This window comes from Orbicella faveolata, unplaced genomic scaffold (assembly GCF_042242905.1).
Source record: "Orbicella faveolata isolate gen_17 unplaced genomic scaffold, um_ofav_v1 contig_14, whole genome shotgun sequence".
In the NCBI taxonomy this organism is placed as follows: Eukaryota; Metazoa; Cnidaria; class Anthozoa; order Scleractinia; family Merulinidae; genus Orbicella; species Orbicella faveolata.
This window is the reverse complement of record NW_028301541.1, coordinates 23,662,822-23,676,227: the sequence shown is the minus strand read 5'-3', so window position 1 is coordinate 23,676,227 and position 13,406 is coordinate 23,662,822. Positions and strand designations below refer to the sequence as shown.

At 37.9% G+C, this 13,406-nt stretch overlaps 2 protein-coding genes across 3 annotated transcripts; one reads left to right on the top strand and one right to left on the bottom strand.

The window, feature by feature from the left end:
• The first annotated feature begins 167 nt into the window (after positions 1-167).
• On the top strand, positions 168-9,814 carry LOC110046125 (calcyphosin-like protein). 2 transcript variants are annotated; one of them, XM_020751797.2, is made up of 7 exons: positions 168-297; positions 1,879-2,003; positions 2,393-2,489; positions 4,696-4,776; positions 6,278-6,375; positions 7,989-8,100; positions 8,656-9,814. In XM_020751797.2, the coding sequence occupies exons 2-7, from the start codon at positions 1,912-1,914 to the stop codon at positions 8,755-8,757; spliced, it is 582 nt and encodes a 193-aa protein (XP_020607456.2). In that variant the 5' UTR covers positions 168-297; positions 1,879-1,911; the 3' UTR covers positions 8,758-9,814. The 2 variants fall into 2 exon arrangements, with proteins under 2 accessions (XP_020607456.2, XP_089143340.1); XM_089287214.1 differs by lacking the exon at positions 168-297 and adding an exon at positions 1,381-1,463.
• A 379-nt stretch (positions 9,815-10,193) lies between these two features.
• Positions 10,194-13,280, bottom strand: LOC110046124 (uncharacterized). The gene has a single exon (XM_020751795.2). It carries the CDS (start codon positions 12,430-12,432, stop codon positions 11,671-11,673), a length of 762 nt encoding a protein of 253 aa, XP_020607454.2. The 5' UTR covers positions 12,433-13,280; the 3' UTR covers positions 10,194-11,670.
• Between the last annotated feature and the right edge of the window lie 126 nt (positions 13,281-13,406).

The following is a 13,406-nucleotide window of genomic DNA, read 5'->3' as shown; positions in this document are numbered from 1 at the left end:
GCTTCGTTTTTTGTTGATACCTCTTGAAAGAGTCCAGCTTCGCAAATAAACTCAAGAATTTCTTTGTGCGCAAACCGTATTCAGCGAGACAGTTGAATATTACCATAATTACAAAGAAAGCAACGAGGCGTTTCCACTGAATGCTAATTACCTGTTTTGAGCGAAGCTTTCTAGTGGTTACTGTGAAAAACACGCGACTGGCTAATTTGCACATCTCTCGTCAACGCGTCTTCAACGAAAACTCCAGAAGCCGTTAAACTGTTCAAAGTTGAAATACCCACATCTTATTTGTAAAAGGTAAGTTAGCTTATGATAAAGAGTTTTTTTAAGATCTGAAGACCATCACGGATTGTACGTTATAACAGACTGACGATTCAATGTGGTATTAGTGCGCTTAGAATCATCGAGAAACTATAAAGACTTCCGAACAGTGCCGCTGGATATGGTTGTTTCTTCGGCTTGTATCACACATGTAGGATCGTGTATTATAGCTGCTCTTGTTCAGAATGTACATGCTTCCGATTTATCGTTATCTAGTTCAATTTTTTGTTTTGACTGTATGCGAACGGGTTTTGCCTTCAACTGTATTGAACCACGTCGTCAGAGCATGGCTCACTATAGCACATAATTGTCAAAAGTGAGATATTACCAAACACAAGGCGTTAAGTAAAGGTTAAGGGAAAATCAAATAAGGAGAACATGTCTACAGGGTTTCGCAGAGGTTTTTATTGCATGCATGCATCGTTCTGTAATATCACTAAAACGTCCACAATTTTGATGAACATTTGTTATTTCTGATTTCGTGACGTGTAACGCTGAAGCTAATTCAGGCTCAATATACTCAGTCGAACTAGTTTACGCATTAGTGATAACTCTTTCATTTTAACGTATTAAGGTTTACTTTAGTCACCAAACTTAAATCAGAAAACTTGTCAGGTTGATCTCACTTTGAGGAGTTTATTTGAGGATTGTTTTCGAAGCACTTGTTGTCGACAGGTATTTACTGACGGGAATTTCGGGTTAAATATTCATAAGGACACCCAGTCGCCACAAGATGTTATTTTCATCTATAAATATCAAACTCACCATGTCGCCACCGCATTTTTATTTCATCTCTCTGTTAATTCATAGTTAGTAGAGGGTTAATTTGCCAGGATTTGCTTTCTCACCTTGAAAAGGGGAAGACACGTGTAAAGAAAGACGTGTTCTATGAATACAACTCTTTCATCTTAGCGTTTCAAACTAAAACTTCGTGACGGCAGGCTTAGAATTTTCGTAAGCTACAAGAATATGGTACTTTGTTCCGAGACAAACTGATAAACATTTTATTTGGGCGAGATGTTCTGTGTTGTGCACGCTTCGCGGTTCTATCTTTACTGAGCCCGGCCTGTGTCTAAAAATAGCTTGCAGCCTGGCTGCTAAGCATACTTTCCAGGGAGTGCCACAGACAAGTTTCCATCACTGTGAGTACACCATTAGCTACGCTTTTAGTAGTATGATTATGAGTATTTGCTTTGTTTGGTTCGTTTACTGTTTTATTAGTGTTCTGTTTTGTCCCCTGAAGCTTTTATACAGCGTTCGTTTGCTGTAGGTTGGAAAACTTCTGCAATTGTAATTCACGTACAGCCAGCCGTCTGCATGTGACATGTCGTTAATTTATTGTGTTCATATTGCCACCTTCCTTTTAATAGTTTGGCACACCATTTAACTTAAGTTTATAACTAATACAATTATAAAGTGTGGACTGACGTTGGAAATCTAATGAGCAGCAAACTTACAAACCGAGATAAAACAATTTTTTCTTTCCTCTTTAAGTCTTATTGGAAGATAACAGAAAACTTAAAAGTTTAAGGTTTAAGGTTTATAATTTTCTTTTAGATTTGAGACCTGTTTCTGAAGAAGAAGGATAAAATGGCTGATGATAATGGACCTCCGCCCAGCTTGCAAAAAGTACGAGCAGCCTGTAAAAAGAGAGGAGCAACTGGTGCCAAAGGATTAGGAAGGTGGTTTATCTCTTTTGCTCATTTTAACATCTAGGGCACTCTCCATTCAAATGAAAATTCTGGAACTTTTGAAATGGGAGTGAAAGGTATGGAAATTGCCCAGGAAAGGGTCCAGAAAATTGTTGAATTTCTGAAACAGGTACCATTTGACCAAACATTCTGGAAATCCCGAGAGGAAAAACAAATGGGATGGAAATTCGCAGTAAGAAATATTGTGAAAACTTGTTATTCGTTAATACCTTGTGAGAAGGAAGAACCCATTAATTATTAAATTGGAAGATTTTTACATGAACATCCTTAATGGAGCTCGTGTCATTATCTATTACCCTCAACTATTTGAAAGCATTTTAATATTCAAGAGAGACATCCTTTTTTGTTTTAATTCACAGAGCTTTCCGAATCTACGATGATGACCACAGTCTTACTCTGAGTCTTGATGAGTTCAGTACAGGTCTTCAAGACTATGGGGTCAACTTATCTGATGAGGTACGCTCTGATCATAGAAATTGATTCCTCATGTACAGCAGCATGTAACCCTTTTTCCATAAGCATGATTTACATTTTATACCTCATTATGTTGTAAACCAGACATGTGACAAAAAAGGGGCTGAAAGTCATCAATTAGGCAACTGGCTTGTCAACCCTTTAAATAAGTGAAGTATCACCTATATGTAATTTCTGAACTGAGGTCAGCTAGTTTCGTTTGGTGAGTCATTGATGATAGTTAAACAAAAATGATGGAAAGCTAAATTTGTTGCACCTGAGGAACGTTGCCCCCTAATTTCAATATAACAAGAAACCTAAGGGTTTTCGTGTGGGATGCATTGGCCATCTGCGAAGAAATAAATGCAAGCGGAAATACAAACACTCAGTTTTGCATTTTTATTTTCTTTAACAACAAGATAACAGAATGTTGTTCGTGTTCAAATTTGTATTCATTTGATAGTACAAGTATAAACATTCTCAAATGAATATTGTTACTGATGTGTCAAAGTGACACAAAAATGCCTCACTTGGTTTGAATTTCAGATTTCCATGTAGCTTGAAATTTTTCAGTGTGGAGAAGAAATACACTTAAAACGCCTTCTTGGCTTCATTTGTGTAACTTTTTTCTATGTTGCTGTAGAGGTTTAGGTCATGTTACTAGTAAAGTCAAAGTAAAGCGATTTCAGGGAGTTTTGGCTTCATTGTTTTCCAGTGTTTTTGACCAGGGTTTTGACGGGCCACGATAAGAAATATTCATTTGCTGGCTCTCAGACATGCTCTCTATATAGGTGAATCCTAGAGGCAATGGGAGTTTTTCAAGCAAATTTATGGCTATTTTCCACCTTTGTTAAATTTGTTGGGCTTCGCGATGGGTGGTGATGAAAAATAGCTGTGAGATTTACGAGCTTAAATTCCTACTTAGCGGACACCTTCACAGTGGGTCTTGCTATGAAAATTATCTACGAGAATTCCCACTTGGTTGGCGATGTAGGAAAGTGATGGTTCTTGGTGAAATCTCAAGGCAATGGGAGCTTTTGACACAAATTTATGGTTAAAATAATATGTTCGACCTTTAATCCTACATGATTTCAACTCCACATACTGCCTGGTCCCGTGGGATACAGGTTAATTTGCATATGTGATTACAAAGCAGAAGAAGAGAAAGAAGAAACTGAACCAAAACTTTGAAGCAGTCTGCCTCGGGCATCCTGCATACTTATCAAAAGAAGGCAAAAAAAGACATCAGTGTTACACACATGAACAAAGAAAGCTTCAACATGTATGCTAAAAATGGGAAATATGAGATAATTCTCTCTTGTATTCAAGTTGGGATAACATTCATATGAAATTAATGAGGAAAGGAGTTATCAATTAAATTAACCACTCCTTTAGTCAAAAAAGAACCCAGGCATACAGCTGTACAACTAAAGAACCTTCTGTTACATTAAGTTCCCTACTTCAGAACTTACATATTAAAGTATTAAAGTCATTAAAAGAACTGTACTTGTTATTGGGCATGGCCTTGGAAGCATAATTTTGTGGGACTTCTCATTATATAAGTAATTTCACAACAAGCCCACAAACTGCAGCTGTATGTGGATTTTAGGACATGATGCCTGCTTTTATTGTTGCATTCTGATACATGTGTCTCTGTACATTTAAAATAGAAACTAAATACACTGCAGAAAGTGTTTGCACTGTTTTTATTATTTTAGCTTTCTTGGTGATTGCTCATTTTCTAATTGCTGTGGTTTTGAAGAACTGGATATTACAATACAGGTATTTTTAAGGGCAGGGCACCAGGCAAATTGACTATGCGTGAGAATGATTGTGCCTGCCTTGTTTGACCATCTAGAGAAAAGTTTTTCTTAAAAAGAAGGTCAGCTCAAAAAGTTTTGCCCACCTGTCAAAACCAGTTTCCCTCCTGATGAAAATGCTAATGAAACCCCGGATAATGGTTCAATTTTAAAAGTATAATTATTCCACACTAACAAGCTTTAATGACATATGCCTACTGAGATGTTTAAAACATTAAACTACATTAATATGTATGTTTTCTCTTGTGTTCACAAAATTAAACCTAAGCCACGTAAATATGGAATTTGACTGGCACTATTATTTTTCCCCAAGATCGTGATTTCAGTCTGTTTGTTTATGTTCGATGTAACAGTTTTCTTTGACTGTTCTCTTTTGTCGTTTTGTACAGGAGTCCAAGGAGTTGTTTAAGTACTTTGACAGGGATGGTAAAGGCGAGATAGACATAGATGAATTCATGGTTGCATTCAGGGTAAGAAGTGACTGTTATCACTTAAAAAGTAGAGCATCTCGTACAAAAAAGCATTGCAGCATGTCAAACCAGTATTAGTCTTATACTTTGCTGAAGAGAAGTGCGAACCATGGCATACACAATTTTCCTCAACAGTCGCCATATTGCTTTTGTACCCCGCATGTGATGTAGCATAGAGTGGTTTTCGCTTGACGGCCGAAAAGTAATTGGCTTTGCACAACTATGTTGCATGACTATAGCGAAGCAAGAACCACACATGCCGGCATCCTCAACAGCCTTCCTTCTACATCTTGTACTGCAATTGTTGCCAAAAATTCCCACAAGCTTGTTGTGCGCATGTCACGCAGCACAAAACCGTTAAGTTATGGGTAAAAAAATAAGTTAACATAATTTATGAATTAGTTTCAGCACATGTAAAATACGGCGTTTAAATCAACTGCCGAACTTCAGTCATATATTCAACTGGATCAGTCAAATATTCAACTACCGGTATCTTGCATTTAATTCAAATATGTTGCATTTAATTGATTTGAAGTGGTACTATGATCAAATTTTTACCCCGTGATTTTTTAGGCATATCACATAGAATTCGATGAAAGAATAAAAATGCTGTTTACCATTTGCAAATATCTGCTTAGTTCCGGAGATATTTCAGTTTGAAAAGTGTGTAAAATATGCAAATGAGGTCACTGATGATGTCACACACTCAACCCAATATAATATCAAGTATATAAATAGATCTGTCTTGGCCAATTTGCAGCGTAGACCATTACAACTTGGTAGGCTAATAGCTCCACAGGAAGCACACCTACAGCTATTAAAAAATTCTGTTGCCATGGTAACTTACTCTTTTCCAGTCCCCACCCACTTGATTTCAATATGTTAGTGATTTTCAGCTCAAAAAACCTTAAGTGAGGTCACAAACTGGAGCTAACATATTTATATGCTTGCTGGATCATGCATATGAGGCACCATTTGCAAATAGGAAAATGGAACAGCAAAGGTGGCAGAAATGCCTTTAATATTGGGGAGGTCTGGAACCCAGTATGTTGCCATGGTAACCAAACTGAAAGGCTTGTATTGTAGAGCACATTTAATAGAATCCTCCTGCAAAGAATCAAACATTTCTGATGCAAATTGGCTGAGATATCTTTTTTCATATTTGATCAAAATTTGGTTGAGTGCATGAAGTCATCTTTTTGCCAATTTACATATTTTAAAAACTTGAATATCTCTGGAACGAAAAGAGATATTTGAAAATAGTAAACAGCTTTTTTCTCCTCTTACAGGTACTTGTTTATGTTTTAAAATGGCTTTGATAGGAAAGATGCGATTTTCGTCATAGTACCACTTTGAAATGTCACATTTTACATGCACTTACTTCGGCAATTAGATTTGGTGCATGTAAACTGCGATGTTTAAACCAGGCCTAAATGGATCTTTGAAAACTGTATATTTGTACTGTGGGTCGAAATCTAATTAAATCCTTGATTTTGTCTAGAAACCTTTGACAGGTTCGAGATTGAAGGTGGTGGAACAGGCATTTGCAAAAGCTGACAAGACTGGTGATGGTGTACTGACAAGTGAAGATTTGAGGAAGTAATTTGCATACCACATTTATCATTATTTAATTGTTGTTATAAACACATGACTGTATATATATAAGTTGAATATTTTTACGAAAAGTGTTTGTGAAATGAATGATCCAGAAAATATCCATGCCACACCACAGGTGGCATCGTGGAATTCCAAGGGAGAGGGGGTTTCTTGAACTGAAATTCTGAAGGCATGGGGGGTAATGCAGTTTGGAATTCCAAACACATTGGGAGAGGGAAGGGTTCAGCTCTGAATTTCCAGAGGGGGAAGATAATGAAAGCTTCGCTTGAAATCGCTGATCTGATAACTTTTCCAGTTTGTAATGAACTGACATTGAACAAACAGGAATTCCAAAGGGTCTGGAAAAAAATCAAAAATTCCGAAGGGGAGAAGGGTTTAACGATTTTGAAATTCTGAGGGCATGGGGGTGGGGCAGAGCATTTTGGAATTTCTGAAGGCAAGTGGGGGGGGGGGGGGGTTAAAATGTTCATGCCACCCGTGGTAGGGTATGGATATTTACTGGAATCGCCCAATACAAATCTCATCATTATTAACATGCATTCATTTTAATTGTGGATGATAACTGGCAATCTAAAGAGTAGAGAACAAACTCAAAGACCTGTAGGTCAAGTGGTGAATGGCATGCATTGTTCAATTGTTTGGATAAAGGAAAACTGAGTTGGGTCAATCAAATAACAGAACACAGTTACCTAGAAGTGTTTTGACAACTCTTTGTTTTATCACTGACTGGAAGATGTCTTCAGCAGAAGACAAAAGGTTACAAGCCATACATGAAGTGGGGTATTTCATGTAGCTATCTTAATGTACAATCATGGACCAAAGTCCTTGGGACACTTACATGATGTTACGAATTATCTGTGTTTTAGGACTGAAGTTTAAAAAAAAATGCTGCTATATCCTTTAAAAAGGCGTTGCTGTCCCCCTCCCCACTCAACACAATGTTGAAAATCAGGTGAAATTGCAGGTACTAGTTTTCAACATTGTTTGGGGAGTGGAGGGTGAGGTTATGCAGGCGAAGTTGTATTCGCATCTGACATGTGCACAAAAGCACCAAAAGTGCAAATTTGTCCCAAGACTTTTTTCCATGATTGTTGGTAATGTAGGTACTGTAAGTGTTGCATTGTAAGTAGTTTTGTCTGTGAATGGGGATATAAATAAATACCGGTAAGTTACAAAAAAAATACAAGCAATACAATATAATATAAGCTTGCTATATATCTTGGTAGGGAGGTGCGGTGGCCTCATGGTTAGTGCGCTTGTCTCCGGATCGAGCGGTCCGGGTTCGAGCCCTGGCTGGGGACATTGTGTTGTGTTCTTGGGCAAGACACTTTACTCTCACAGTGCCTCTCTCCACCCAGGTGTATAAATGGGTACCAGCGAACTTAATGCTGGGGGTAACCCTGCGATGGACTAGCATCCCATACAGGGGGGAGTAGAAATACTCCTAGTCGCTTCATGCTACAGAAACCGGGATAAGCTCCGGCCTGATGGGCCACTTGGCTCGTATGCAGACTTTACCTTATATATCTTGGTAATACTGTGGTTGTCAGTTATAGTTGTTAGTGTAACTGACACTATTTTCCTTTTGTGTTCAGAGTTTATAATGCTAGAGAACATAAGAAGTACCAAAATGGAGAAATGACAGAAAAAGAGGTGTTTGAGGAGTTTTTAAGGAACTTTGAACCAAATGATGAAAAGGATGGAAAGGTTAGTGACTACTTACTTACGTCTAGAACCCCTCCTGAGGCATAGGCCACCTACAACAGTCCTGTGTAGGCGTCTCTGTCCTGGGTTTCCTCTTGAGCTGACTCCAAGTCAGCCCCCCACACTTGACACCCAGGGTTGTAGCTAAGAAAATAGTCTCCAGGTTAAGATTTTCATTGAGACCGTCACCATTCTTCGTTAGAAACTTAGAACAAAATTTCAAAATTAGTGAATTATGGTCAGGTGCCATGTTAGTGATATTTAAAGGACTGTCAGAATGACATGGTGAGGTGTCCAGTTGCAGGATATGGATATTTTAAACAGATTCTACAAAAATGTGTTTGAAGACTTTGATTTTAGGTTAACCTATTGATTTCTGTGCCAGCTAGAACCCTTAACAGATACTCTATCAATTGTAGTTTATTATTGGAATCCAATTTGCATGCTTAAATGTCAATTGTCTCCCAGACACTGAAGTAGAGAGAACCTGAAGGGAGATCTCTTATAGGTATTTTAGTATATAGTAATGGCTTTTTCCTATTCTTTTCCAATCATTAGGTTACACTGAAAGAATTCAAAGAGTACTACTCATGTCTTGGAGCAAACATTGAGAGTGATGCCTACTTTGATTTGATGATCAGAAATGCATGGAAATTATAGTCCTGTTTATCAGTGCATGCTTTGTATGGTTTCTCTTAGTTTCATTTAACTACTCTAAATTATGCAAGAACCTTTAGCAGATGGCTCTAGATAAAAGATCAGTATCTATAAGCATCTAAAAATGATCGACAAATTACAAATCAATATGGAAACAGATGTGCGTTTCTATCAGGTGTTTTCAGTGGTTACTAATAGGCTGTGACTTACTGCAGTTTGCTTAGTGTGCCTGCAAGTTTATATCTTTTGTTTGACCAATTAGATGCTCAAGGGAAACATTTAACATTGTAGTCAGATTTTGTCATTTTACTCTACGTTTTTCCTTTAAGACTATTAAAACCAGTTTTGAACAATCTGCCACTTGAAAGTAAAGTGCTAGTTTCTTGTGACATTTATGGCATTTTATAGTTTTATTTGTAATGTAATATGCATTAAAGGTTATCATAACACAAAATAGTTTATTGTCAGTGTCAAATGAAATCTGGAGTATTCCTTCATTAAAGTTAAAGTATTTCCTTGATAATTATTTCATATTGATGTGATATAAGTAATAACTTGTTAAAACATACCTAATATTTTCAAGAGTGAGACCTTGAGTGCTTTTAGTGGGTATTGAAATATTGTTTTAGTCAGATAATTATTGTTCAGTCAGTTATTGTAGCAATTTCTGGGTGAAATAGAACTATGTTTCTTGCTCTATTTTACCCTCTGCAGAAAAATACAGTTGCTTTATTTTATTATTTGACTTGCATCTTGTGAAACTTCGGTGATCAACAACAGTCCTTTCACAGACTATATTTCCCTAATTAAACAAAAGAGGATAAACTACTTGTAGGACTAATACTTGGTCTGTTTCTACTGGTTGCTAAGTTCTGAATGCAAGTTCAACAATGTGCAAGAACACTTTTATTATTTTAGAAAGCGTAACAAAATGTGATGCTGCATTCTAACCATTGAAGAGAACTTTTGGAGACTAGTCCAGGAAGACATTTGATTAAGGGTTTTTTGCTCACTGTTATCATTTTAAACTTGTATGAAATAAATTTCTTTAACGTGTAAATGGAATGTGCATGTCTCTTGATTTTAGTGCATTGAAATGTGTGGTGATAGGTGTCACAAACGCAGTGTAGACATCCATTTTCCCACCTAAATTGGACCAGGAATGAAATAGAAGACAGCTACGGGCAAAGGTTCAGCAGTGGCCATGTCATAAGTGTGAGCTGTGCTGTTAATGGTGATGTCTTTATGTTGAGGGAGGCTCAGTGGTTTTATGGTCAATCACCTGGACTCTGGGTGAAACAGTCCAGGTTCTGCCCTGGTGAGGGTCATTGTGTTGTTCTTTGTGGGGAAGTCAATAAACTCTCACAGTGGTCTCTACACCCAGGGGTATAAATGGGGTCATTTGATTTTCATGGCATAACAGAGACAATCAACCATACAAATACTCCAAGTTGTTTAATGCCACAGAAACCAGGGATATTGCCATCTTGATGTGCCACTAGACTTCAAATTTATGTATACTTTAACATTACCATATTTGTAAAGTTACTGGCTTGGACAAGGTGATACAGTACATGTTCTTCGCTCCATCCATTAGTGTATCAATGGGAGTAAGCAATAATGATGGGTGGTGGTACAACAACAACCATGCTGGGCTGGAAGTTCTACTAAACAGTTAGATTATGAGCTTGAGATGTCTATTGCATGATAGTTGATGAGAGTGCAGCCCAAGTTAACTGTCATGCATAGAACAAATAATCTAATTGTTTTAGTATAAATCTCCTAGTCGTTCAAAACTTTATCTACCGGTATTCCTCTTCACAGACACTTTGACAATGCCAAGAAGTGGCTCTCATTTTGTTTACAAGGGAACACTGCAACGCTACTCACTCTATCACAGAACAGATTGTGAGTAGCGTAGCCAATCAGAGAACGGCATTCGTGATAGAACGCTAATAGATTTATTCTAAAGTGGAACAGTCAAATCAAGGAATATTCAAGCTTGACTGGTGTGGGTTACTCTGTTCTGGATATGTAATAATAAATAGGCATGTCCCATGGTGTAGTTTGCAGCTCAGCAAGGCTGATTTTTCAGGGAGTGAGCTAGACATGTTATCTTGAATAAAATCTCTTTACTGAAAATATAAACAGGCATTGGAAGTAAATGGGGGTTGAGAGAGTGGCTTGCTTTAATTTAGGGTTGTAACCCCCAACACCTGTCACAGGTGAATATTTGATGAGCCCTTGATGCTTACCCGTTGTTGATATAATTCACTCACAAAGCAATAAGCTTGTTACGGGTGTAAAGACCAAGGCAATGGGGACACAAAACTCAATGACATCCCTGGGATATACAGGTTTGAGACAAGTCTTGAAAAGTAAATAAAGATAATCTATTGCCTTTGTATCCATTACACATTAGAGTTCTCCTCCACTGAGCCACGCAAATTACTGAAACTGATAGTGATACCTTTTGTCTGTTATGGTTATATCCCAAGAAACAAAGGAATTAAGAAAAAAAACTGACTTCTGGCTGGGTGTTACTAAGATAAGAGTCAAGATCCTGTTTAAATAAATAGCCCCCACATATTTACAAATAGTGTACTATGCTGCTAAAAACCAGGAAGACCCCTTGACGTATCCTAAAACAAGTGGATGTTCACTGTTCAACTCTTAAACCCTTAGACTCCAAATACAAATATTAGTCAATCAGTGAATAAACATGTTTAAATTAACATGGAATTTGTAACATTATTATATTGAATTTAATTAACCCTTGTAATTAGTAATTCAGTATGGTAAAAAGTAATGAATATTCTAGGAAGTTATCACTGCAAAGCACTTAGATAAAAGTTTATTCATTGTCTATTATTACCACTGTTGTTTTGCATGGTACTATAAACACTTAGCTATTGTCTATTCATGAAGGAACTCACTTAAAATGTTGTTTACTTTGCTGGAATGCAGAGGAACTTTGAACGATTCTTGAGTTTTAACTTTGTCTTCCTCAGTGAACAAGTTGTTACTCATCAAGGACGGAAGAATTTTTTCCTCAAACTCTTCAGCTCTGCACTCGGGGTGAGACTGAAGGCCCAATATGTTATCCGTAAACAAAACCATCTCATGGTCACAGGAAGCCGAACTAGCAATGGTCACGGCGTCCGGAGGAAGTTCTGTCACGCATTCGCTGTGCGACTCTAACAAATCGAGAGGACCGCTCTCGAACAGTTTGGACACAATCGAGTTTGTAACAGCATCGTTCTTCGTGGGCTTCACCTTCTCGGTTTGTAAAATAAACTTTCCTGAAGGATTTCGGCTAACGCTTCCTCCGAGTGCTTTGGCTAAAAGTTGATGACCAAAACAAAGGCCAACCACTCGAGGAGACGGCGATTTCTTAGCCAACGAAACAATGAGTTGCTCCATTCTTTTCACCCATTCTTTATCGTCGTTCACTGAATAGTGACTTCCACCGATGACCAAGCCTTGATATTTGTCAATATCTTCTGCGGAGGGGATGTCTCCTTCACAAGCGTTAAAAGTACGCCATTCCGTGTCTTGTTCCCTTCGGTAAAGATCTATATGACGCTTGCCCATAATTTCTAGTCCGCCCCACTTCTCTGCATCTTCACATACTAAAACGGCGAATCGGTTGCGATTCTTGGCTTCCTCGGAATTCATTATTAGCTCGCCGGTAGCAACACGTATAAAGACCTGTAAAGTATGAGCGAGCGACTAAGCGGGAGGATTGTAAAGTTGGCGGGGGTGGTAAGGGAGGTAGTATGGGGAGATAGAAATATCTTTCCGATAGTTCATGACGACGAGGTATACTAACTCATTGTCTTTTTTATTTTTCACGATTTCTTTTTGGAATGTATTCATTTATGTTATGATGGTTCCTTGCCAAAGTTTTCAAATCAGCGCTACAAAAATTTGTTGTACTAAATACCCTAAGCTATCTCGGGGTAGCGTCCTTACCCCTCCGGACGACTATTGCGTCATTATGCCGGCATAACTTACTGACTTCCGGACTGGTGGACGTGGTGTATCCCATGGTGTATGGATCTCATCATCTCGTGGTTTTCACGTGCCAGCGATAAAACTGGAACTAGGCACTACCAGTGGAAGAAGGAAGGTATATATGGACTGACATGGTAGGAGGTCTGAATCTCAAGCCATGTCGCATAGACCGAAAAATAGGCCTAGCAACAGTCATGGCTGTTTTTTTTATTATTTATTTTACTTCATACATTTTAAGGCCATCATATACATGTATTGGACATTTGTCACTGGATACAGGTCCCGCTAGCAAATTATAAACCGTCAATTCTCTCCTCATAAGAGTTCTTTTCAGAAAGTATTCATTCCTAACCCTCAAACAATTTGTTTGTATACATTAACAATTAATTGATGCATCTTTAACCCCATGTCACCATCTGTTCAAAATGCAGTCTCCTATTCAGTCATGTTATTGGGGTCATCACACAACCAGGCAGAAGTGTTGTATGACAACCCAAATAACAAAAGCTTTGTGTGACAACACAAACAAGAGCTGTGAAGGAGACTATCCAAAATGTTGGCCAATTTGTTTGACAAGTGCAAGTGCTAACTGGCAGAGAAATCACAGCACGCAAATCAACTTTAGCAGAGAAAGA

Excerpts from the sequence above, each read along its gene's own strand:
- LOC110046125 (XM_020751797.2), top strand. The coding sequence starts at position 1,912 with ATGGCTGATGATAATGGACCTCCGCCCAGCTTGCAAAAAGTACGAGCA. Across the intron at positions 6,376-7,988 it reads ACAAGTGAAGATTTGAGGAA|AGTTTATAATGCTAGAGAAC; the intron begins GTAATTTGCATA and ends TTTTGTGTTCAG. Across the intron at positions 8,101-8,655 it reads ATGATGAAAAGGATGGAAAG|GTTACACTGAAAGAATTCAA; the intron begins GTTAGTGACTAC and ends TCCAATCATTAG.
- LOC110046124 (XM_020751795.2), bottom strand. The coding sequence starts at position 12,432 with ATGAATTCCGAGGAAGCCAAGAATCGCAACCGATTCGCCGTTTTAGTA.